This window comes from Rhamphochromis longiceps, linkage group LG11 (assembly GCF_057381845.1).
Source record: "Rhamphochromis longiceps isolate RC_006_pf linkage group LG11, R_longiceps_female_GT1.1, whole genome shotgun sequence".
Lineage (NCBI taxonomy): Eukaryota > Metazoa > Chordata > Actinopteri > Cichliformes > Cichlidae > Rhamphochromis > Rhamphochromis longiceps.
The window spans coordinates 25124919-25148900 of record NC_140567.1 but is presented as its reverse complement, the minus strand read 5'-3'; the positions used below and the strand labels follow the sequence as shown (position 1 = coordinate 25148900).

At 40.9% G+C, this 23982-nt stretch overlaps 2 protein-coding genes across 2 annotated transcripts; both read right to left on the bottom strand.

The window, feature by feature from the left end:
- Nucleotides 1–697: 697 nt before the first annotated feature.
- Nucleotides 698–16761, bottom strand: iffo1b (intermediate filament family orphan 1b). The gene is made up of 9 exons (XM_085423238.1): nt 15263–16761; nt 11184–11244; nt 9753–9848; nt 8789–8929; nt 8504–8688; nt 8277–8403; nt 5868–5960; nt 4622–4752; nt 698–4048 (listed from the first exon to the last, which is right to left on the bottom strand). Exons 1-9 carry the CDS (start codon nt 16234–16236, stop codon nt 3949–3951), a joined length of 1908 nt encoding a protein of 635 aa, XP_085279364.1. The 5' UTR covers nt 16237–16761; the 3' UTR covers nt 698–3948.
- Nucleotides 16762–18759: 1998 nt separating this feature from the next.
- gapdh (glyceraldehyde-3-phosphate dehydrogenase) lies at nt 18760–22967 on the bottom strand. Its single transcript, XM_085423260.1, has 12 exons — nt 22851–22967; nt 22365–22410; nt 21162–21261; nt 20765–20871; nt 20590–20680; nt 20375–20490; nt 20079–20160; nt 19827–19978; nt 19645–19723; nt 19403–19486; nt 19218–19315; nt 18760–19136 (listed from the first exon to the last, which is right to left on the bottom strand). Exons 2-12 carry the CDS (start codon nt 22385–22387, stop codon nt 19067–19069), a joined length of 1002 nt encoding a protein of 333 aa, XP_085279386.1. The 5' UTR covers nt 22388–22410; nt 22851–22967; the 3' UTR covers nt 18760–19066.
- Nucleotides 22968–23982: the final 1015 nt, after the last annotated feature.

The following is a 23982-nucleotide window of genomic DNA, read 5'->3' as shown; positions in this document are numbered from 1 at the left end:
ACAATAAAACAATAAATGTCAAAATTAAAAGAAAAAAGGAAATCTTTTCCTTCAGTATCATGTTCCTGTTGTTCAACTTCTGTTGTTTTTGCTAACTTCCTGAAAGTGTGCCCCACCCTTTTGTCTTTTTGTATCTTTCTCTGTCATCTTGCTGAACATCTGTGTTATTCTTTCTTTACCTGGTTACATATTGCTGCTTCCCACACTCCGACCCCTACCAGCCTGCTAAAACTGACTAACATTTATGCATCAAGTCTGGAAACCTTCACAAACATATTTAAGTACATTTGTTTTTCTTTTACTGTTTAATTTAGCTGTAAGCCAACTGTTGAGTTGATTATATATTAATATGGCAACATTTTCCATGTTAAATATTTGTAGGTTTTAAAGTGTTTTAAGCGCTTTATATTTCCAAATTGAAGTCCTGGAAAAAATCCCTGTTTTTCCATGTAAAATGTAAAATTTGAAATAAGGATAATCAAGTATAAAGGATAAAGGTGTTAACAGAGGAACACTTCTTTTAGGTTTTGAGTTTAATGTTAAGATGGATAGGAAGAGTAAAGAGAAAGAGTTTGTCTTTCTCCAAAATTTCATGAAGTGGTTACTTAACGAGATTTGGATGATTCTCTCTTTCATTTTTTTTTTATCTGTAATGCTTCAGGGTCTTTATCTTGGTATAAAGTGCCTTCAGATAACTGTTAGAAAAAAACTGTTGAACTTAATACAGGGAAAAAACTGCACGCCTTGTTGCTCAGTTGCATCTTTTATTCATTCATCCAGCGTCTCTCGACATATTACATACAGCAGCTCTGCAGTGAAGCCTTTTCCAGCCAAAGTTACTTTTTCTTGATGTTTAAAGCTGCAAAGTCACACATTTGGATTTTAGATCAATAGTTCTGACTCTGTGGAATAATTTTATTTAAAAAATTTGGTAAATAAGTTTTTCTGTTGTGTGAAGACAGAAAACAAAAACTCTTTTGCTCTCATCTGCCATCATTTCCACCGTGGAGTCTTCATTCAGCTCTGTTCTTTAAACACGAATATATATTCAAAGCTATATTTCTGTTATGCATATAATATCAAAGCCATCATTTCACAAAAGCATTTGCATTTCCGTTCATCTTCCTGAACTGAGATATTTTTACACTGACTTTACTTGGCATACACTCATAAAGAAACAGCGTAACTGGGAAAGAAAACCTAGATGATCATCAGATTCTGAATTTTTCACGTGGTCACCATGAAAACACAAAAGTCATTTTGTTGGCGTTGAACTGCTTGAGACAATATGAGATTTTACAGTTTGATCCTTCTTAATGTTGTGCATCTACCCCGGTAAGAGTCTTCTTAAAAACACTCGCTGGTCAGACAGAAGGCCCATAAACATACACACTGGCACATGCATACACATAAATTCACTCAGTGCGTTAAAGTGTAACGGTACAAAGAGAGACGGTGTTTTATGCCTTTAACAATGCACCCGACGCCTGATCTTTTCAGAATGGCGCTCAGCTGATTACAACTGCAACACATGCATGAGCTAAACTGCACCCTACTGCTGAAACAAGTTATTTCACCTGGTTCATCTACACAGAAGAAACAACACCATTTAAAACAGTGTCTGATAATAGAGTTGTGATGGAGGGGGCGTCCACCTGACAGCTGTGCGCTGTATGTGTTTTCCTACGAAGGAACATGTAGGTTAAATATGCCAATAGACATAACTAAAGTAAAAATGAGGTATGTGATGCGTTCACCAACGACATTTTTTTTCATAAGGAAAGGAAAACTAAATAGAACAAATCATCCATTTTCAGCAGGTCAGCATATTTTGTTTTTCAGGTTAGACTACTGATTGTTTCTTATGGTACAGTTTTGCTTTGCTCTTCTTTTCTATGTGCAAAACGTAGGTTCACTTCTATACATCAAGCACCTTGGTGAAATAGCTTCAGCAGCTATGTTTAGTCTTTTTTTAAGCAATTTCCTGTTGATTCACAATCTAAATATTATTTTGGCACTCGGTGACTAACTTACATTATTACATGACAGCCTTTTTGTTTTTCCACTATCCTCAAAGTGATTCTGCTCAACCATGCAGCTTTAGAGTGAAGGCTGTATCTTTGAGTAATCTATAATAATAAGCATTACTGCTAAAAAAATAAAGATTATTAACAACACTTACATGACCCTTGAGTGACTCTATCATCCAGTACTTTAGTTGGTCTTTGAAGTGCAACAGACAGAGACTACGGTTACGTTCAAAACTAAAAAACAACCTCCCAACACTGTGGTCATTGCTCCCTCACCTTTCCCGAAAACTACAAAGTTCAAAGCAGACTACGGTGTTTGTGGGATTTCAGATGTGACTCATATGAAATGATTGGAGCTCCAACATCGTCAAGATGATCAATGTGTGAACTCTCTGTGAACAGCAGGGTGGTTTGGTCTGCTTAAGGCTGACACCAAAACGATGATGATATAGACATGCGACTTACTACGGTGACTATGTTGTATTATTGTTAAAAGTTTCTGCACCTGCACAGGAAATATAAGCTAATTCGACCGTTTATTTACAGATTTAGGGTAAACGAATGTGGCCAAATGAATCAAGGAACAAATCAGCCTCTGCTGTGTCACAGATGTAGCTCGCAGGTTACGGAGGCCAAAATCTTGATTTCATTGTTTGGACTGTTTGCTTTTGCCATGTTATCCTTGACTAAATTCTGTATAATTGTTCTTTGTCAATGCATATCTTCTCCCACATCATTATAGAAACAGTCTTCTTGCACCAAATCGACCAGCTCAGTGGTCAGACGACTACTACAAATGTTTACGTTTTTTCAAAATATTTAAGAATTTGTCATAAAAATCCTGATGAAAAATCTGCCAGGAGGCCCACAGTTTAACTTATAGCCAACATATTACTGCCATTTTGAGGCCCACAAACAATGTGGTCCTCAAAGCGAACACATGTACACTTTCTGAACTGGAGGCATCCGAGTGAGAGGAGTGACATTCAACTTTCCCAATTAACTCCTGTTATATTTGATCAAGGGCTTCAGGAGAAGAATAGAAAGCAACTCTTATATCATCTGATTTAAGGCTTAGGAACACAAAACACCACAGATCTGAAGAGCAACTTCTCAGGATTTTAGTTATTTTTTCAAATCACTTTGAAATGACTTGAAGTTTTAAGGTTTTTACATACATTTCCCTTGTTATCCAGAAAACACCTCACTTTATTGGAAGGAGGCCTGTTGGTAGTCAAAGACTCAACTCTGTTGCTCCAGTAAAAATGCACATAATGTTTGCGTTTTTCTGATTTTCTTCTGTATCTTTAACTTTTCATTTATTGCCTCAGGTTTGCTTTGCCTGTGATTCTATTATCGTTTATACAAGAGATATGGTGAACAGTTAATGCAGCTGCAAGCCACTAAAATGCTCTCTCGCGGCTTTTTATTAAACCTACATGTGTGGATAAAGATTCAAATTCAAAAATTCTGTGTTATATTATTTTAAGACTGAAGCTTCATTGTTTCCTGGAAATATTCCTGTAAATGTGACTTTAACTTTTAGAGCTTCAGTGACCATAAAAGCAGATCAGAGAGGAGTTTATGACGCTTACATTATCCTTGTTTTAGCTCGTGTCCGTTTGTGTAGAATGAATAAGTCATGCTATGTCTTCCTGTAACCACACTTACAGTCAGCTGACCCTAGGTCCTTCAACCTACTGAATCGTCACAAAATGAAGCACAATGACAGACTTCCTCGCTCAGTCAGTTCCATCTCACTTTCCAAAGTGTCCAGAAAAAGAAATGACTCGTCAAACAAGTACGTAAACATGGTGTTGCCGTAGTCACGTAGTCAGCGCCCATTGTATCGGTGTGGTCATGGATGCACTTGAGATCGTGTGACCACAGCCGCTGTTAACGCTGGAGTGAGCATGTGTCATGTTCTCCCATTGCTCGAGGAAGAAGGTGGAGATACCGACGGCTTGTCGTTTTCTCTCGCTTCACTCTCCTCAGCGGGTGGAGGCACAGCAGACGGACTGAGAGGGGCAGAAAGAGAAATGCATCATTTTTTCCAGTAGAAACTAAACTCGCTCTACCTGTGGGTTCGGTGGTTCGCTATAATTTTCATTAAAGGTTTTGATATAAAGTGCGATATTTTCAGATGGATAAATATTACGGCTTTTAGGTAAATGGAGACAGTTGGCATAGATTTTCAGGTAATAAAGTCCAGCCAGTTAAGCATAAAGCTTATTTATATTTAAAGCTAAATAAACATATAGTAAATAGTGTAGTCATAACTAAGTAATAACCATGTCTATCATGTGTATCAGGTGTATAAACAGGTAACAAATCAAAATAAAGAAAGTTGAAATAATATAATGCATTTTGACAAAAGGGGATTATAATAATAACTTTACTAGATACACATAATTAAAGCTGAATACACCTATACTGTAATGTTTTATAACCCATTTAATAAATGTTTATTTTAAATACAATATAAATTAGATATGCTGTATACACTGAAACTGCTCGAATAGTTTTTTTTTAAAGGAAGCTAAATAGATCAATAAAATCAACATCAAGTGTGTGTTTATGTGCGTGTGTACCTGTCTTCGCTCTGTGTGATGAGTCTCCTGCAGGTCTCCATCTGAACATCCAGGCCTCTCTTCATCGAGCACATCTCCATGTACTCGTGCAGGTGTCGGTTCATGTCGCTCTTAGCTGTGGCCAATTCCAGCTACAGTCAGAAAACTGAGAGTTAGACTAAATCACTCCAAGAATACATACGCATGCAATCAACAGCAATCTAACAGAGTCTCGGTCTCACTTCCTCACCCATGCAGAGAATATCAAAACAAATGTGAAAAAATAAGTGCATGCCTTTGCAAACAGACTCCCGTTACGTGAACGTTTGCTATTTCTTTTGTTTAACATGAGCACTTGTATAATCGCTCATTCAAAAATCAGTCACTAGTTATTGTGAAAATCTTCAGGCTACAACTGAACTGAAGTTGTAGCCTGCAGTTTAAAGTGAGTTTTCAAACTCAGACTGCAGACATTCTGAATGTGTTCTGGCACCAATTCATGTTTAAATATTTTCACACACTCAACTCCTTAAAGTTACTGATGGTGTTTAGAGCCTTGTGGATAGCTTGTTTGGTTTAGTCGCTGATTTCGGTGCGATAGTCAAAAAGGCAAAGTTTGACGGATGTGGTTTCTGTCAAGTTATAGCTGGAATTTAATAATCAAATGTAAAAAATTGGAAGGATCACAGCTTTATTACATAGTAAGTCACATTTAAGCTCAGTCTAAACATACTCTGACCAGCGTTTCCTCTCTCACAGTAAACAAACCCATGGCTGGTTTATAAGACAAGGACAGAGCTTAGTTAGTCCTCGACTACAACCTGTTTTCACTGAAGCCCTTCATTTAATTTTTCTTTTCTAGCCTGGAAGTAGGCTTAGTCAATGTCTGAGAAACTATCTGTCAAAGTTTAGAGTTAGACTCAGAGTTTGTTAAACCTGCTTTCTTGAACAACCCCCTGACTATGTGCAGCCAAACTGCTCAGGCTTACATAAACTCATCTAAAATGTATGAAAGATGTAAAGAAAGGCCTTTAAAGTACTTTAAAGATTAAATTCAGCAAGGCAGGCTACTGCCCCTTTAAAACAAAGCATAGTAATAGTATTTCACTTAATGTCATTATTTAGACATCATATTGTCTTGTGAATGCAAGACACAAAAAACAGTGCAGGAGACATAATGCATGCAGCAAAAATGAAAGAACAAACTGCCAGCATGTAGGATGAAGGAAGTTATTTAACATATAAAAGTACAGAGCAAGCGTCTGACCTCAATTTGGTCAATGGTCTCTTGGTATTCCTTCTCTCGAGATTTGAAAAGACATTCGGTGTCATTAATCACCTTTTCCAGACAGTCCTCCTGCTGAAGACAAACACGGACATGGAAATTTACATGCGATGAAAGGTAGTTATAATCAGTTTAACGTGTGCATCATCAGACATCACCGCAGACATAGAAACATCAAAGCACAGCTGTTGCAGTGCTCCCATCAGCTCACATTTCACTGACTTATTTCCCACGGGAGAAAGAGCAGACTTTTCAAAGCGCACACAGCTGGTAAATGAAAACAAATACCTACATGCATTTCTTGGAAACAAACACCATGTACGCTAAATACAGGCTGGATTTGTGCGAGTGTTGTTTTGTTGCCTGAATTGGCCCGGCAACAGCAGAGCACCGAAGGGCAGCAGACTGAGCTTTGAAGGACTCCACTCTGCCTACTGTTCTGGATAAAGTCCACTTATAACCACACAAACAAAAGCTTCTTTGAAATCTGAAGCAATAATATCAAACCATGTGCACTTAGAAATTACAGTGCGCTTCTTCTACTTTATAAAACTCCTTTATGCAGTGACTTAAACAGTGTTTAAGCTGAAATTCTGAAACGTTTTTTTTAAAGTAACAATAGATGTCAGATGTCTCTTTATAACTGCATTCACTCAGGATGAACATCTGAGACATAGCTGAGAGAATTTAGTAATTAGCCATGCTCTCTGTTTTTGCGACAATGACAAAAATAGAGAAGCACACATGTGCCAATTAAAGAAACAGTTTATTTTTAAACTAAAGAACCAAAGAAAGAACTTAAACTAGCCATGGGATGTGTATTCAGTATTGCCAGCAGTGTGAGAGAGTGCGTGAGTGAGGAAACGGCATATGCAATGTTGTCTCGTGCCATGCAACAAACCAAGATACAACCAAAATCTCAGAAGTGTCTCTGGAGAGGAAAGCCACGCTGGCAGCTGAGCTCTGAGGGCGTTTGTAGAGCACACTGGGCCCAGGTGCTGCCAATCGTGTTAATTAGTCGGCACCTGCAGTACACGGGTGCTACACAGGCGGACTGAAATGCAGGTGGGGTGAGTGGGTTGTCTTGTGATGTTATCTGTGTTTCATTTTTTTTTGTTTTCCCTGCACCTTTTGCAGGTGCACGACAATTCAGAAACTCAATTTCACTGAAACCTGAAAGGATGATGAGATGCCAACATATAGTAATGAAAATTGTTCCGTCTTTCAGAAAGATCGACATTTACGGTCACGTGAAAAACAAAAAGAAAGAACTGCACAGCCCTGTGAAAAACAAAGTACCTCGTGTGAATGAGCAGACTGGATGACCACCTTTAGCACAAATAACCTTAAGTAATTGTTTTCTATATGACATTCTGTCTCTCATGTCCCTTTGGGGGAATTTTAGCCCACTCTTCTTCAAAGTGTTGCTTCAGTTTATTGAGGTTTGAGGGCACTTGTTTATGCACAAGTGTCTAACATCCCAGACCTGAGTCTGGTTGAGGTCTGGACTTTGATTGCGCCACCTTTAGACTTTGATTTTACAGATTTGCTGCTGTACATGTCCTGCTGGATGACCCAGTTTGGGCCAAGCTTCAGCTGTCAGACAGATGGCCAGATTTGACTCTAGAATACGTTGGTATGCAGAGGAGCTTATGGTCGACTCAGTAACTGCAAGGTGCCCAGCTCCTATAGCTGCAAAACAAGTTCATGTCACCCCCCACCCCACTGTTCCAGAAGTCTTGTGGTTTGTTCTGATTCAACTTTGCAAAACCAAGCTGTGCTACAATGGTTAAAGAGAATAGGCTTTCTCCTGGTAACCCTTACAAACAAGCCATACTTGTTGAGTCTTTTTTTAATGGTACTGTCATGAACTTGAACATTTAATATGCTAAATGTGGCCTGTCGAGTCTGAAAAGTAGTTGCAATCTGCCAGAGCACTGCACAGTCAGCACTTGGGGTGAATTTGCTCTGAGCTTCTGGGAACACTGCGGCAGTGTACTTAGTTTTTCACAGAAATGAATAGAGCCTTGTGAAAAAGTGCTTTCTCACATGACTGCATGTGTCAGCTTACTAAGTGAGGTCTATAACTGGTGACCACAGATATCTGTCGATTTCAGTAAAACACAGGCTTGTTTATGCTGTGTGAATGTTTTGCAGAAAACAGTGATGATGGGGTAACTTCTGACAGTCATAATTCCTTGCAATTAGTATTTTTAATATGCCACAACGATGGCTAAAGGTAAATCTTTCAATTTTTCAGCTTTTTTGAAGCCTCTATATGTTCATAAATTAGCTCCTCTCTGGTAGCCACAGCTATATTTCTAACAACTTTGAGCTTTAAATCTTCACAGAGAGTTCTCTCAGTCTTAAACTTGTGTGACTGCTGCCTACCTCTCCCGGTGGGTGGGTGGGATCTGGAGGCAAAGTGCATCCTGGGAAATCCTCCCAAAGCAGCAGCGTCTCTTCAGTCTCCTCCCACGCTAGACTGTCACAGTCATCCTCAAACTCACATTCACGCCTGAAATTTTTTTTAAAAAAAGTATCAATGCACACATACAAATGCACATGGCCTGAAAAGACGACTCAGATTACAGTAATTACATCTGCAGACCACTCACAGCTGGTTTAGCATCCTCTGCATCTCCTCATTGATCTGATTAGCAGCAGATCCACAGTGCTCCTCATCTTTAACCACTGCTCCGTCACTTTCGGAGGTGCTGACGGGCTCGTCACACTCACTCCCATTAAAGGACAGAGGGGTTTGTTTACGGCGGCAGTTTAGCGATGGTTGGTTATTAGGAACCTGCAGAAAAGTTTGGGATTAGAGGATCAGACTAACAAGTAGACACTTGCTAAAAGCAGATAAAAAAAGAACCAGAGATGATGAGATTAAACAGTTTTACCTGATACATTTGGATGACGTCTTCACAGTTCCTCTGCTGGGCCACATCGCACAAGCGAGCAGTGATGTCGATCCTGCGGCAGATGTCCATGTCCACCTTCATCGCTTTCTCCTGGATTTTGCTGTCCAAATCTGACAAATTCTACAGAGAGGATGGATATGGGAACTGTTCAGCATCACTGGAAAACTGTACCAATAAGACTGATTATGACATAATAGTAGCACCATTTTCTTATACAGCACCCTAAAGATAGAAAATAAGACCCCTGAAAACTCAGGGGTCACCAATCCTCAGTCGTTTGGTACCAGACCATGAGAGTTGAGGCTCAGTTGTGAAATTTATGGTTTTCGGGGGTTTTTTATCGTTAACTCGGTTTCCCTGGGTCTTTTCCCGCGTTGTAGTTGTGTGTCTTATTTTGAAAGAAATATTTATGCATTACCATAACGACCGGAGAGCATTAAGGGGCAGAGAAGAGGATGTTACTCTCAATGTTGTTGGCGCATTTCAGTAGGACGCTGTTAATAAAGTTACAGAATTACAAGGTTGGGCACCGCTGCTGTAACTAAAGCAAGCTGTTTCACACATGGACTTGGAGAATCCTTCCTCGGGAAATCTCCTGATTGGTTTACGTGGAGGTACTGCAGAGTGTGCGGGATGCAGAAACCATGACGACTACTCGCTAGCTATGAATTCACTGGACTATAACCTGCAGTACTCTCACGTCAGCACAAATTGTTGCATTTGGACAGCAGACTTTACACTATGGAGTTGGCAGGTTAAAGAGTTGGGTTGGATGTTTGCGTTCTCACAGCCACGTTTATCCAGGTGATGTCTAAAAAAAAGTTCAGGGCTTCAGTGTGAAAGCAGCTTATAAGGACAAACTACCAAGTGAATGCAGAGGGACATCTGATTACTGTAAAGAGCTAAAACTGTTTGTGATTATTATATGAATGTATGAGCTTACATTGCTCAGGAGCCCTTTGAAGACAACCAGCTCCGTATTCAGATGCTGGACCCTGCGAACCAGCTCGTCCTGGCAGCCTTCGCTCTCCTGCAGGTCCTGCACACGCAAAAGAAGTCATAATGAGCAAATGCACTTAACCACAACTCTCTTTACTGTAGTTTTTGGGTCACATTGTGCAAAAAGATTTTATCTGCAAAGAGCACATTCAAATCCTAAATGCATAATCACTTCTGGGAAGCTCTAAATGAGTCTGACATCATGGTAACCCTCAAAGTCTCCCCGCTGATTTATTCACACGTGCTGCAGTTACAATACTCGAGAAGCATTTTTTTTACCCTTTTGTGGGCTTAAAGTGCGGTGGTATTTCCTGTCAAATTGGGTCAGGTAAAGATTCCTCGCAATGGGGCACATGCTCAAAAACACATATACAGGAAACCACTGGGCTTAGAATGAGACCTTTGCCATGAAGTCAACATTTGGGGGGTAGGAGGCATTCGTTTTGGGGGCTTTATCTGTCATCTCAGTGGTATTCATATTCTCGCTCTTAACTGTTACTGCACAAAAAAAGATGAATGTCACGGCTACTCTTCATCACATGTGTCTACATGTAGACTAAAAGCAGACTTCAATCAAACACTAATGCTAATCAAGCCAGAACTGTTAGACAGCATACTGAGTATTCATTTAATTTTTCAGCATTTCACTTTGGCTATATATAAACTAAATTATGCCATAATGAATGGTTTCATTGTGGGGAAATGTGTTTATAAGGACACAAGTGCAAGAAATACAGTAATTGCAATTTGATGGTTGGCGACAGGCAGATATAAATACAACTTTCATGTCCTTAAATCCATTTTGGCACTGTTAGCAGTGGATGGTTAAGGGGTTTCAGGAAAAAAGCTAATCAATTAAAAGAGAGTGCACTAGCATTGGATGACTCATTGATAGCAGCTAAAGAAGCTAATAATCATTGCCAGCACAGAGAAAGAGGTATGTGCTTGGCAAGATCAACAAACAGCTGCAGCACAATCTATATTTAACCAAACTAATCCGCCCTACTTCTCTCACTTTCATGAAACTATTTAACCTTTAACATTATTGTAAAGACGCCAGCGCAGCCTTAGCTAAAGCGTGTCATGCAGCATAGAATTAAAAATTTAAAGCGAACGGATATGTATTAAAGACGTGTGTGTGTGTGAATGTTTGTTAATTCTGTCACTTCAGAGAACTCACATCAGTTTTCTGAGGACTGCCTGACAGCAACTATTGCGGGTACTTGCCAAAATCTAACCTCTGCCTTCATAATAACATATAATCATTTATAATATCGAGACTTTCAGTCCCCACAGTGGGACTATATAAACAGATTTATGTTCCCCCATCTTGAGAAATACAAGAACAGACAAAAAAAAGGGTACATAATGTTACCTCCTGTAAGTCTGCAATCTTCTGTTGCAGATCCATCCTCATAGTGTATTCCTCTTCCCATCTAGGAGACACAGAGATAAGTTTAAGAAAGACATTAATAATCTTCTAGTTCATGTCTTCTCGGATACAGAGATCAGAGACAAAGAACAAAACATAAATTAGGTCTTCATCAGCTCTTGACATTTATAAAAGCAGACAATGCTCCTGTGAATCAATAATTCAGGTAGTTGAAAGGCTAAAGGGGCTAAAAGTCCATTTAAAATGCACCTCTAACTGCAACAATCACATTCTTGATGATTCATTACATCAAGTAATTCAGCAATCAAGGATCAACCAAACAAAACACACTTTCGACAGGAGATGGATAACAAGTTGCTTAGCAGCAGCAATTTACTCTGCACTCACTGCTGAGCACCGCCTACCTAAAAGTGGAATTAAATCTGTGCTGTAACACTTTAACAGGCGCTGGTGTAGATAAAAGGCTGAGAAGGCAACCACATGCTGCAGGGTTAAATGCAGTTGCCTGACTTCAGCTCTGACCTGAGGCCCTTTGCTCAGTCTTCCCAGTTTCCAGGCAAAATGCCTAAAATAACTAGCATATGTGTGACCAGACATGTAGTAAAAGTAAGTAAAGCTGTATTAGCGTCTCCAGTTTGTTTGGAGTCTCCAATTTGTTTCAAACTAAATGTGAAACATGGTCACCGTCTTGGTTTTGGTGTTGATTAATGGCCAGAAAAGTGTTTTTGCAGAGTATTACATTGTTACAGTGAAGCTGACCTTTGACCCTTCATCAATTTCACCAATTTAATTACTGTATGAAATATTGTTATTTTATAATAAGTGAATGGGATGGTTGTCCTGATACAGACAACCTGAAAATATTTTCTATCTCCACTGGAATCCGTCCCATAAACAAATTTTTAATTTCTAAATCATCAAAATTTACATTACATCTTTTTTTCTTTAAATGGTAAATGGCCTGTATTTATATAGCGCTTTACTAGTCCCTAAGGACCCCAAAGCGCTTTACATATCCAGTCATTCACCCATTCACACACTGGTGATGGCATGCTACATTGTAGCCGCAGCCACCCTGGGGCGCACTGACAGAGGCGAGGCTGCCGGACACTGGCGCCACCGGGCCCTCTGACCACCACCAGTAGGCAACGGGTGAAGTGTCTTGCCCAAGGACACAACGACCGAGACTGTCCAAGCCGGGGCTCGAACCGGCAACCTTCCGATTACAAGGCGAACTCCTAACTCTTGAGCCACGATCGCCCCGATTTAAAGGTGGACATGGTCCAGGAAGGTCAGTAAATTGATCCTCAGCTCTTCCTGTCCATGTCTTGAAGTATCCTTGGGTAAGATACTGAACCCCAAGTTAGTGTGGGTGTAAATATTTGATAAAAATGCTTAGGCACAGATAAAAGTACTGTGTGAATGAGACTTGGAGCGCTCAAATTAAGTAGATAGGCTGTCATTTATCTGCACAAAAAAGTACAACTAGATTTCAGTATAAGTGTTTGAGTCTCACACTAAAATCAGTTTACTGCAGTTATATTAAAGATAATAAAAAAGGTGTTCGACTGAGTGAATCACCGATCCCTCACAGGCCAACTCGCTGATGCATCTCAGACCATTGTGCCTGTGAATCTGATCTTTAACACATTTAAAAGCCTGAGCAGAGACTACTGCGTATGTGATCACAATTTCTGTGATTTCATACCACAAGGGGAATTTCACTCACTGCAGTCTGCAGCCTCTTATAAAAAAGCTGTTTAAAATGCAGAATGCTGCAGTACAAGAATCCCTACAGGGAATACTAAATCTGAAATAAACTGAGTCATGAAACAGGGGTTGTTGTTGTCATAGCAGGTGCTTGTTAGATCAGTAAGGAGAGCGCGCACAGAAAACTGAGAGGCACTTCCTTCTGCAAGCCAAGCCCCCCTCCACCAGTTACATCTTGCAGTGCATGCTGCATTGCAGATACAGTATGGAGTGTAGAGAGGACGATGGTGCGCAGTGGAAGGAAGAGAGTGTGAGAAAGGAAGAAAAGGTGCGACTGTGTCGGTTTTAAAAGAGAAAGAAAATATGAGCTAGAGCGTGTGGTTGGCAGAGAGAGGGGTTTTTTGGCAGTGACAGAAGGAGGTTAACGGGGGGAGAGACAGTTGTCCTTGAAAAAAATAAAAGAACAGTGCAGAGAGCTAGAGGAGGGTAAGTCTGAAAATTAAAATACACCACAAGCTGCTTTAGGTTGCAGTAAAGGTAAACAGATATAATAAAAAATAAGATAACAAGCATTACATTATAAAATGGTATTAATATTTTAAAAGCTATGTAATAGCCTGAATCTGAGAGAATAAGTTTCGCATGAAGAAACATTTTGTGACGTCCTCATTTGTCCTGACTGAAGGGGGCTGCAGAGACCCCTCAAAACAACTCATTAGGGGAGGAAAAGACTTTGAGAGGGACAAAGTGTGTGAAACCCCTCAATTCACAAATAAAATGTATATATGTCTGGACAGCAGGCTGGGAAATGACGCACACTAGTGTCTCTACAGACAGAGAAAGCAAGCGTCTCATCTGTCTCACACTCTCTGGATTGTTAAAGTCGTCAATGTGCTTCATACACAAAGAGCCCACTATACTGTGCTCAGGATCTCCGCTGTGAAGAATGCATGGCTGCTCAATTGGATATAATCTGAGGGAATTTAATGATGAATGCGCAAAGGACCTTTTTGGAGTTAACAAATAATTACAAATAATACACAATCCACCAAAGCTGTCGGACAAACTTCAAATTTACAACAGGATTTATGCAGTTTTAGATGTTATTGCTAAGCTTTCTGGAGAAAAGACCAATCACATTGTTCCATATTAGCGATTAAGTGATTAGCCACATACACAGACAGCTGTCTTTCTAAAATGGAGATCAAAGCATCCATATTTGAACTGGTGATGTCATCAGATAAAGTCGCATGAGCTCACAGCAGCAACTGTGGATTACACGATCTCATATTCTCAGCAACGGTTAATCCTCTTCTACTCATCCATCTCACTTTCACAGAATAAGAGTTGATGCTTGTTGTTCTGCATCAAAACCCTCAGATATTTAGTTGATTGTTGATAAGCTACAACCAGTAAATGTTCAACATAAAAGATTGGTTCTTACTTGAAATGGGGCTCATAGCCAAATCTCCCATAAATAATTAGTTCACTTAAATGTTGGTAAATGAGGCTGTAAGTAATAAGTCTCGACATAATATCCAAAAATACAATCCTGAATTCTATTTTCACATTTCCTCTCTGAACTTCTCTCTAGATAAAATCATTACTGCCTTTCAGCATAAAACATGATGGCTCTCCATATGAGTGACCACATGTTAATAAAATCCAAATAATATACTAACCTGCTAATATTTTCTTGCAGAACATAATGTGACAAAAAAAACAAAGATGGGGCCATTTTTTTTCTTTAGAAAATGGTGTCATCGCACAGTTTGTCCAGCTCAGACTCCACAGTTTAAAAACACTCAGATAAATGTCTGCAGCACTTGTGTAAGGACATCTACAACAACACATTCTTGGAAAGATAATAAACAATGAGACATTATCTTCTCTTTAAACATAAAAGAATGGGTGTTTATGTGTATTATTTAAATAATATTTGCTAATATGTAACTCTAAAAGCTGATACTGATGTTGGCATCTGACCCATAAAACGTGTACAAACTGAGCTAAATGTTTGGCTGCACAGAGGACGACCACTAAGCTTTGACCTCGATTCTACTTCATGTTTGTCCCCTGAGGTGTTAATATTTTTTAGTGTATTTGTAGCAGCAGCACCTGCCTCTGTGGTTAGTCATGTGATGAATGCAGTTCCAGGCTTGAAGTGATCGATGTAGAGTTTTTGTGCTGACTCTGTGGTGTAGCAGGAGACAGCTGGTCTGCAGCTGTTCTGCTCACTTCTCCAAAGTAGAGCATTACATACACTCAATAAAGCTACAGAGCAATCACAAGATTTATTTATTTTTTAAATAGCCCTGAAGGAACTGCAATAAAAGGTTTGGTCCATTTACCTGCGTTTATACTCATCTCTCTCCCTCTTCACTTTAGCCAGGACATTGTACAGGGCTCTTATCTCGGGGGTGATGGTGTCAATCTGGACACCAACTCCATCCGGGTGCACCCAGGATACTCCTGGGCTGGTCAGACGCTCAGCACCGGGGCCGAACTTGCGGGTGTGGTTGTAAGACCAGATTGTGCCCGGAAGGAACCGTGGAGGAGGGTTGGTGGAGGCTCCCGGACCTGTGCTGTTGTTAGTTCCCGTTTTAGAGCCAGATCCCGGGGAGTCCACACGGGGGGAGGATAGGCTGATGGTGATGGCTGGGTTGCAAGCGGCATTTGTTTGTGTTGCACTCGAGTTTTCAGAGGCTGCAGGTGGCAGGGCAGGCGCGAGAGGCGTTGTGAACAGTGTCGTAGGCCTCCTGGCCGAGTTGTTGGTGTTGTGGAAGGGCAGGGAGCCGGGCCTAAGCTGTATCGTTCCGACAAATCCCGTCTGCACGCTTACCTCCTGGGTGTGCGCTTGGTTCTCACAGCATCCACCTTTGCAGCCCTTGTTGGCGTCCAGCGCCTGCTGGAGCTGCTTCTCCAGAATCTTATTTCTGCGCTCTAATTCGTGCACTTTAGCCAAAAAGCATCTGAAGCGCAGGTTGAGAGTTTTGAGGACGCTGATGTTGGAGCCCAGGTCGTTTCTGAGAGCCATCGCAGCAGGGGGATGCGGCACAGGGCGGTGCTGATAGTGGCTGCTGTGATGGAGATAAGGTGAAGACTGAGAGGGTGCGGTGAAGTCAGGCCCCGAGCCGGGCTGCTCACCCAGCAGAAGGGAATCCGGGTCCGGTGCACCGAAAACAGCGTCGGGAAGGAGACCTGAGGGAGAGTCCGGGTGTCCGGGCGCCTGGTTCTGCTGCGGATGCTGTTGGAGATGCGCGTTGGCCCCCAACAAAGGATTCATGCTATGGTATGGAAAACTGAATCGCTGCAGATCTGGCATGAACACGGACAGGAACTGGCTTGCTACAACAGAATATTGTTATAATATAGATAATATCTGACATCCAGGAACGGCGTGTGCGTAAAACGCCTATGGCCCCGTTCACTTGGTTATATAACTGTTTATAAATAAGAATCTTATCCTTAAAGCCCAAAGGTCTTAACGTCGGCTGATGGATCAGTGCTCTCTGACGATCCACAGAAAAAAAAAACAGCCTAAATCAGGACAGATGGATTTGGAAGAAGACTACAGAACACCGGACGTGCGCCTCAGCGTGATGCTTTGCAATAATAAATGTAAAATAAATGAAGAAAAAGCCGCAGAGCATGAATGAATAAGAAAGAAATCCGGCGTCTCCGCGTTACTGAAGTTCTGGCAACAAGCTGTGACCGCAGGCAGGAGAGAGCACTGCGGGATTGGAAGATCCGTCTGCCGTAAATACGCGAATAGAGGAGCCTTTATTAACTGTTTGCTTTCTTGTTCACATTTGAAATCATTAGCCACAGCTCCAAACAAAAAACATTAGAGGATTTAGTGAAACTGGACTGAACCGTGACGTCAGACCTGGAAATCACGCTTTCACTGTTTTGCGGTCATTTAAATTTAAGTTAGAATTAGTCCAGTTTTTTATTTATTTATTTTTTTTAGAGTAATTCAGCATGTTTGTTTATTCTTATTAAATCTGATGGAGAGTTAAACAAGAAGACTGCTATCCAATTCGCCAGTTACATGCCTAAAATTACTGGTGTTTATGTTACTTATCACACTATAGTAGCAAAAAATAAATAAAAACACCTCCTCTGTGTAACCCACTATCTTTCAATGTGACCATAAAGCTAAATCACCTGAGTGGAGCACTGTGGGGTTAATAAGGGGTTAATAATAATAGCTCAGGCATCCCTGAGGGGAGGATGGCCCTTTAGGACAGGTGGGAGGTGCAAAGGAGACAAAAGACACAAACTTACTGACATGCAGGGGTGCTTTATGCTTCAGGGGAGACACCAGGGAAGGGGGAAAAATATAAAAGCTTTGTATTTTTAAATAAATTTTTTTTTAAATTTTTTTTTTTACAACAGAAACCGGAGTTCGGTGGATCAGTTACATGGTGCTTCTTCCAGACAACCAGTGAGACTGAGAATTTATGGCAACAGAACAACTTAAAAGATCCTTTAACATCATGTATCACACTGTAACTCTAACATCTTAAAGTATAAATTTTAAAGTCATCCAAATCAGAGGGCAACACAGAGGTTTTCAGATATTTGTGCATGAGAGCAGACAGGGTCAGGCAGGGCTAACTTTGCATTGTATTTTCGTACCACTTGTCCATCGCTTTTATTAAAATAAATTTGCAGTTCACAATCAAACACTTTATTATTACATACAGAAAGTACAGTGTGATTTCTCCTGACATACTGAGTTGTGATCTGTAGACAAACTTTGGTTTTAAAAACGAGAGAATTGTGAATTTTGTTCCCCATCATAGATGGGTTTAGTTTGAGGTTAGGAGAAGGTGTCACCGACCTGCTGAGACAGATTTCAGGAAAGAGCTTCATAATCTTAGCTGAATGATGTGTTAGTATAGCTATATTGTGCATTGTTTGGCTCGGGTTCTCCTCACATTCCTCAGTTTTGTGAAAGACTGACAAACAAGAGGTTTGAAAAAAAAAAAAAAAAAAAAAGGCAATCCAGAGCTATTAATGCCACTGTAATAGGATCAGGTCTATGTCAGAGATGCACAGGTGGAGTCTGGGTGTCCACATCCTCAATGATTTATCCTGGATTGTCAGCACCTCCATGTGAATCCAAAAGGCATCACAGCAGCTGCTTTCTGAGGCCTTACCATCCTCCAGGATGGCACCAGAGGAGCCAGACTTCCAGCAGAACTACTATTTAATTATTTAAATAAATCAATCCACACTTCATATGAGTGCTTTCAAGTCATTTTGTCATACTGAAACAAAATTAATTCAAGGAGTAGTGATGGTGCACATGTTTCTCTTCAGAATACAGATGCTTTAGCAAGTGTAAAAGAATAAGGTTACACTATGACCTCCACAGTCACCAGATCTCACCTCAACTCCTAGAGGATTTTTGGTGATCCTCTCCACTTCTGCACCCGTTTGTGTGTCCCATCATATTCACTGATCTCACCATTTGAGGTACATTAAGTACCAGTCCTAACATTGGCCTCATCTTTTATTTCAAACATTTTGCACAGTTTTTTAACCCATCAGATATCCTCTCAGGGCTGCGCAGCAGCTCCTCTGTGTTCCAGAGTTTGATTTCAGTAATGGACAAAAAACAAAAAAAAAAAAACAAAACAAAACTTTGTTTAAAACTAAAGATTCTGTTATTATGAAACCAAATTCACCTTTATATACTTAAATGTTAATGTCTTGTCAGAAATTCATCAGGAACAGCACTTAAGCTCATTTTCCTTTCAGTAAATAACTAATCTACTCCTCCAGATCAGCCTTCATACATTTCTGTTCAGATATAAAGGAGGAACAGGAGACTGAATCTCACAAACGAAGGACTTTATTCCACCACTGCAGTACTTCAGTACTACAGACAAGCAAATACAGTCACACCTTTACTCCAAACCCAAGAACAGAGCAGGGAATTTGAAAAATAGAGAAGAAAAAAAGGAAAAGCATTGGTCTCTAATTTAAATCTTTTGCTCTATGTGGGACCTTTCCTCAGGCGTATTATGGGGGATGGCTACATGATGAAACCAGAGTCACAGAGAATACAATGCCTTTTTGTACATTTGTAACTCAGGACTAAGAAGAATGTGGGCTATGCGACAGTTCAGCGACAGCCAAGTTTACTCCTTGCTAGCCATGTGGGCCATCAGGTCGCAGACACGGTTGCTGTATCCAAACTCATTGTCATACCTGGTGAAGAGGGGAGAGGTTAGCAGGAAACACTGGCAATAAATAGAAAGACATTGAAAGTAACCAGTGTTGAAGGCGTACCATGTGACCAGCTTGACAAAGTGGTCGTTGAGGGCGATGCCAGCGCCGGCATCAAAGATGGATGAATGGCAGTCGCCGTTGAAGTCTGTGGACACGACCTTTAGGACGGGGAGAAGAGTGTGGCACATCAGCAACGAGATCCACAGACAAAATGTAGCCATGAAGTGACAAAGTTTAGGGCGTACCTGGTGCTCTGTGTATCCCAGAATGCCCTTCATGGGTCCATCAGCGGCAGCCTTCACAACCTTCTTGATGTCATCGTATTTGGCCTGAAAAAGCAAAGCAGTTATATTTGCATTTTTAAAGAAAAAAAAACACAAGCGGTGAACCACATGTGTAAATCTGAATTTAAAATCAAAGTCATCCACCCATTTTAAAAAGGAAATTTTTAGATCAATATTTTGTAAATTGCACGTGTGATACTCACTGGTTTCTCCAGACGGACTGTCAGGTCAACCACTGACACGTTGGGGGTGGGCACACGGAAGGCCATGCCAGTCAGCTTGCTGGGGGAAAAATAAATAAAATGTTTCACTTGAGTACTGGAGCATTACAAAGCAAAATATTGTTTTAAATTGTACATTAGAGTAGTGTTTTATTTGCACTCACCCATTGAGCTCAGGGATGACTTTGCCGACAGCTTTAGCAGCACCAGTAGAAGCGGGGATGATGTTCTGGCTGGCGCCACGGCCATCCCTCCACAGCTTGCCAGAGGGACCATCCACAGTCTTCTGGGTGGCAGTGATGGCGTGAACTGTGCTCTAATAGACAAACAGAAAAATAAAAATAGGAGGACAATTAAAAATGTAGCTTAAACATAATATCTTCAAAACTGCTTAAGTGCTGTGTATGAATTCCTACCATCAGGCCCTCAATGATGCCAAAGTTGTCATTGATGACCTTGGCCAGAGGTGCCAGGCAGTTGGTTGTGCAGGAAGCATTGCTACGGAGAAAGAACATCAGTCAAGTTTTAATTTTAAAATTAAATGTTTTAAATGAATGAAATTAATTATAAATGCAAGATCAGTAAAGACTGTCACAGCTTTCATTAGAACAGATGTGTAGTTGTTATTCATTGTGTTCAAAATATATTCCTAAATCTGTGATTTTGGCAGCAAAAACTCATTCATCTCCAAATATACCAAAAAGATTCCTACCTGACAACTTTGAGGGACTTGTCATACTTCTCGTGGTTGACACCCATGACAAACATGGGAGCGTCAGCGCTGGGTGCAGAGATGATGACTCTCTTGGCACCACCCTTCAAGTGAGTCTGCAGGATCGCATTGAAATCATTCAGTTTTCTTTTTGCACATCACATATAGCATACTACCTTTTTCTGCATTCACATTTTACATGATTTAGCACTTACAGAGGCCTTCTCAATTGTGGTAAACACACCAGTGGACTCCACCACATACTCTGCACCAGCCTCACCCCATTTAATATTGGCGGGGTCCCTCCTGAGGAAAGAAAATAGGGGTTATCCCTGAAACCATTACACAAATTAATAGCTTATACAAATATGACAGGCGAACTCAACTTACTCGTGGAAAACTGTGATTTTGTGTCCATCGATGACCAGCTTGTCTCCCTCAACCTTCACCTCGCCTTTGTAGCGGCCGTGGGTGGAGTCATACTTGAACATGTAGACCTAGAGAGGGGATAAGGAGAACTTTTTAGACAGGCTTCACAAAAACTGTGGGGGGGGAGAATAAATGAAGTGTGTGTTCCTGGCTCCAAAAGCCCTCATTTTATATTTAATTTACCCAGTTTGCTAAAATGATCAAATTCATACTTACTGGAAATGGAAGGAAAAAAAATCCAACAAGTATTTGACAAATAATTTTACTAGAATTATGTTATTCTAACATTCAGTCATACAAAGCTTGTGGTGAGTTCGAGCTAACGCCTTATATTCCTTTCATTTCCTCCTTGACTGACCATGTACTCCAGGTCGATGAAGGGGTCATTGATAGCGACAATCTCCACCTTCTTGGAGTGGAAACCAGCACGGGTCACCAGACGACCGATGCGGCCGAATCTGAAAAATGAACAAGAGGCGTTTCTCATTCTGGCCAGTAGGTGGAGACATCACACCACATTAAACTGACTACAGTCACGTCTTTGAGTTTCGGTGAAATGAAGGCACTTGTTAAGATGATAAATACGAAAATAGATTTAAAAATAATAATAATAAATCAGAGCAGAGTTTGATATTTAGTCAGAGGCTTCCCTGTAACAGTTTAGATTTTTCTTTTGTGTGGGGCGAGATCTCCCCAGAAGACCTGACACCACAGTAGAAAGGCCAGGGTTCAAGAGGAGGGGCTGAGGGGTGTGTGTGCTTTTCTCTCTGAGAGGCTAAAGTCGAAATTAACCTCCAATGTGGTAATCCTGGTTACGCAGTGCACTGTTTGAACAACAGCAGGGTTACTTTTTAACCACAGGTCCAAAACTCCGGGCGCATAGATACACTCTGTCCTAAGAGACCAGGAAGACAGGCGGGTGGATGACAATTTATTGAAAACAAATGCGTAGATCCGCGTCAGAACACGTGCGCTCATTGACATTTAGGTTACATAGGTCGCCTTTCACTCGCTGATGACCCCGAGGTCAAAGGCACTGGCTATTTAAGATCAACAAGAACATGAGAACAGCCGGCTGTCACCATTTAAATAACACAGCAGGCTGTAGAAGGGAAAAAAAAACCCTTTTTGAAGGCTAATTTTAAAAATAGACCCTCCAGTAAAGTGACAGGACAGAAGACCAGCCTGAGACAAGTTTTATGTAGCTGCTCCCCAATACTGAATAATGTGAAATGTTATGCATTAATCCTTAAAGTGCACTGAACTGCAGACTTGCAGTGTACTGGACTGGGCCCTCGTTTAAATAATCACACATTATTCCATACACTTGGATAGCATCTTGCATAATACCTGCATTCTTTAATACAGGAGTTCGTAAAACAAACTTTAACAAGCGTGGAAACCTGAGCCAAGACAGCGGCGTGGTAATAATTCCCCACTGATGAGAGGGATGTGGTGGTGGGAGTCGCAAAGAAAAGTCCAAAGCTGAACCTCAGTGTGCGTTGCTCATTTGGTTTAATTAGAAAGATTTAGAGGAAGTGAAGGGTATGATCATTCTTACCCATTGATACCGACTTTCACCATTTTGCCTGGGTTGGTCTAGTCCTCTGGAAGGAAAAATGAGAGGGGGGAAAAGGTAGCATTGCGAAATTTATGAGGTACTTTATTAGCATTAAGTTGATGATAGCTGCTTGGACTGCAGGTTAAGATAAGTGAAGACAACTTCAAGAACAACATGTGAAAAGTATTCTACTGATAAGCTATCTGTGATCACAGTCCAAGTAAAACTCAAAGCTAATCTGCATCGAGGAAAAAACTTCAGACTTTGCAAAACTAAAAGCATAAATGACTTAATAAACATGTTAAAATCTCTTGTCCTGCTAAACTTCAAAGGTAATGATGATGTAAAGTGAGTTTCTTTTGACTTTATGACCACGTGTGCTTTAAAATTGGGCACAATTAAGCTCGTGCAGATTTTTCCAGGTGATCTAAATCAGCGCGTTGAGTCATGCAGCCTGAAGCCAATAAATTATTTGAAGGTATTTACCGTTTGTGAAGGGGCTCTGCCTGTCTTGGGACTCCGGATGTGAGTGGGTAAGAGCAAAGTTAAGCTGCGTGTTTTATGATTGACCGAGGTGTGAAGCCACGCCCCCATCAATGGTGACCACTCCTCGCCCCGCCCCCTCTGAATGTCAAGGTCGTCAGATGCACAGAGACATGCAGAGTGGCCGCTGCAACTTTACTTTTAAAAAGCTCTGGTCTTATGATCTAAGCTCTGCTGCGCATTAAAGGCCTGAATCTGGGAAATGTTTAACTCATTTTTCATTATTCCAGCAGCCTGTGCCATCAGGCCTGCTTTGTGTTTCCACTTTTAAAAGCACCAGATATAGATACCAACATATTAGAGTCCTCAGATAGTGGACTGAAAAAAGAGAGGGGTCTCTCTCTGACCTTCTCAGTAAATACAGACACACAGAGGGAGCAAACGAGGGATCAAATCTCTCCTTCATGGCTGTGACATTTACTGTCCAAAGACCATGACCCTTTGCTCTGTTGCTACTCTTCTTTTGCTGCTGCTCCATCCCTTCAGCAGAAGTCAAAAGTTGAACTTTGGTTACCTAACGTGAGCACATGATCACAGCGCGCATGTGCACAGGGGTAGATTTACTCAGCTGAATTTTGGCTTTATCAGGTTATTTGGTAACCGCTGAAACGCGTCATTGGGAGGCAGGTTATTTTGTCGGTGCTTAACTGTTTTCACTGTTGTTATCTGTTTTTTTTAAGTACGTTTTTGTCTTTTTATGGCAACAGTGTCGACACAGAAAAGAAAGGAGGTCAAGATATATTAAAAATAAATCCAAATAATGAGGGTGTCACTTTAAACCAGGGCTGCCCAATCCCAGTCCTCGAGAGCTACTATCCTGCAGCTTTTAGATGCATCCCTACTCCAACACAGCTGAATCAAATGAATGGCTTGTTATCAGGCCTTTGCCAAACACGATGGCATGCTGAAGAGGTAATCAAACCATTTGATTCAGCTGTGTTGGAGTAGGGATGCATCTAAAAGCTGCAGGACGGTAGCTCTCGAGGACCGGGATTGGGCACCCCTGCTTTAAACCATAAGGCCAGTCAGTCCCAATCTCTCACTAATACCCCCTGCCACTATACTGGGCCTTAGC